This window comes from Neopelma chrysocephalum, unplaced genomic scaffold (genome assembly GCF_003984885.1).
Source record: "Neopelma chrysocephalum unplaced genomic scaffold, ASM398488v2 Primary Assembly neopelma1_95026, whole genome shotgun sequence".
Classification (NCBI taxonomy): Eukaryota; Metazoa; Chordata; class Aves; order Passeriformes; family Pipridae; genus Neopelma; species Neopelma chrysocephalum.
The window spans coordinates 2,628-4,565 of NW_020923728.1; the positions used below are offsets into that span (position 1 = coordinate 2,628).

The following is a 1,938-nucleotide window of genomic DNA, read 5'->3' on the forward strand; positions in this document are numbered from 1 at the left end:
CAGCCCAAAATTGGTGGGATCTGGTGGATCAAAAACCTTGGGACAGCGGGATCTAGAGCCCAAAATTGGTGGGTTCTGGTGGATCAAAAACCTTGGGATAGCAGGATTGAGATTCGCGGGATCTGGTGGGCTGAGACCTTGGGACAGTGGGATCAAGAGCCCAGAACTGGTGGGAACAAGCCCTTGGGACATTTCCCGGTGTTCTGAGGCCACCTCACCATTTCCTGGTAGTCGGGCGAGGGCACCGACGTGTATCCGTAGGGGAAAAGCAGCATCTGGGAGTAGCTGTGGATGGAGATGACGGACTTCACATTCCCATGGCTACGGATGAAGTCCACGATGGCCTTGACCTCCCTCTCCGAGTGCGGGAAGGGGCCGTGGTAGATGTCGGAGCAGGGATCACCGCTGGAGCCGGCACCTGGAGAAGCCCAGGGAAGGGTTCCTGTCCCTCTGGAAAGCTGGGGTGATCCCAGGGATGGGAAATTCCCGCCGCGGCCCCGCTCTCACCTCCAAACCCCGCGTCCCAGTTCCTGTTGGGGTCGACGCCGAGGCAGCGGGACCCGGCGTTGGGGGACCTGGTCTTGCGCCACAGGCGGTTCTGGGGGCACAGGGAGGTGAATCCCACTCCTCTGGGGGCACAGGGAGGTGAATCCCAGCCCTCTGGGGGCACAGGGAGGTGAATCCCAGCCCTCTGGGGGCACAGGGAGGTGAATCCCACCCCTCTGGCACCGAGGCACCTCCAGGGATGGGAGGAAAGGAAACCACCTCGCCCCGTTCGCCGTCCCACGCGAGGAGCAACGGGAACATCCCTCCCCACCAAAAACCCACGGAGCCAAAGCCCAGGATGGGATCCCCCGGCGTTGTCCCGGCACTCACGGAGCTGTGGGTGAAGACAAAGCCATCGGGGTTGGCGATGATCTCCAGGAAGATGTCCATGTTGTCCAGGAGGGCCGTGACGGAGGGGTCCCGCCCGTACTCCTCGGCGATCTGGAGAGGAGCGGGAATGGCCCCCGGGATGAGGGATGCGATGGAGCAGCACCACGGGGAGGGGTGACAGGGGTAAGGGGTTGGGGGTCACCTTGTTGGCCGTCCAGATGCCGGTGGCCTGGCTGATCCATTCCCGGGAGTGGATGCCGGTGTCCACCCAGATGGCCGGCCGGGCCGAGCCCCCGGTGCTGAACTGTGGGAATCGTGGAATCCCTGAGGCGGGAAAAGCCCTCCCAGCCCATGGATCCACCCTGTGCCCCATCCCCCCCTTGTCCCCCAGCCCAGAGCACTGAGTGCCACGGCCAGGCCTTCCTGGGACACCTCCAGGGCTGGGCACTCCAAACCTCCCTGGGCAGCCCCTGCCAAGGCCTCACCACCCTTTCCATGGAGAAATTCCTCCTCATCCCCAACCTGACCCTCCCCTGGCCCAGCCTGAGGCCGTGTCCTCTCCTCCTGCAGGGAGAGGGAAGGTGGGGACCCACCCAGGACCCACCTTGAGCACCAACAGGGCTCTGCCCTCGTAGCTCTGCCCGATCTGGATCTTGCTGACGAGCCCGGGATGATCCTCCACCAGGGTGTCCATCCAGGAGTAGATCTGGAAGGAGGAGCTGCTGGGTCACGAGGCTCACCCTGGGCTGCCTCTGGGGTTTTAGGGCCTCCAGCACCAGAGGCAACATGCAGGGCTTCCCTGGAGGAGACCAGATTCTTCCCTGGAGAAGACCTGGTGTGGAACCCTGGTATATCCCTGGAGAAGCCCTGAGGCTTCCCTGGAGACCAAACTCTTCCATGGAGAAGGTCTGGGACTTCCCTGGAAACCTGATGCTTCCCTGGAGAAGACCTGGTGTGGAAAGCTGGTGCTTCCCTGGAGAAGCCCTGAGGCTTCCCCGGAGACCTGGGACTTCCCTGGAAAAGCCCTGAGGCTTCCTCGGAGACCTGGGACTTCCCTGGAAA

The 1,938-nt window shown here is 63.0% G+C and overlaps 1 protein-coding gene across 1 annotated transcript in view; it reads right to left on the reverse strand.

Annotated features, from left to right (window-relative positions):
* Positions 1–1,938, reverse strand: part of CPA1 (carboxypeptidase A1) — a 7,019-nt gene that overhangs the window by 1,255 nt on the left and 3,826 nt on the right. The window contains exons 5-9 of the mRNA XM_027707913.1: positions 1,481–1,582; positions 1,079–1,180; positions 877–987; positions 508–598; positions 219–418 (exon numbers count right to left, since the gene is read on the reverse strand). Of these exons, the coding sequence (XP_027563714.1) occupies positions 219–418; positions 508–598; positions 877–987; positions 1,079–1,180; positions 1,481–1,582 (606 nt within the window). The remainder of the gene's footprint in view (positions 1–218; positions 419–507; positions 599–876; positions 988–1,078; positions 1,181–1,480; positions 1,583–1,938) is intronic.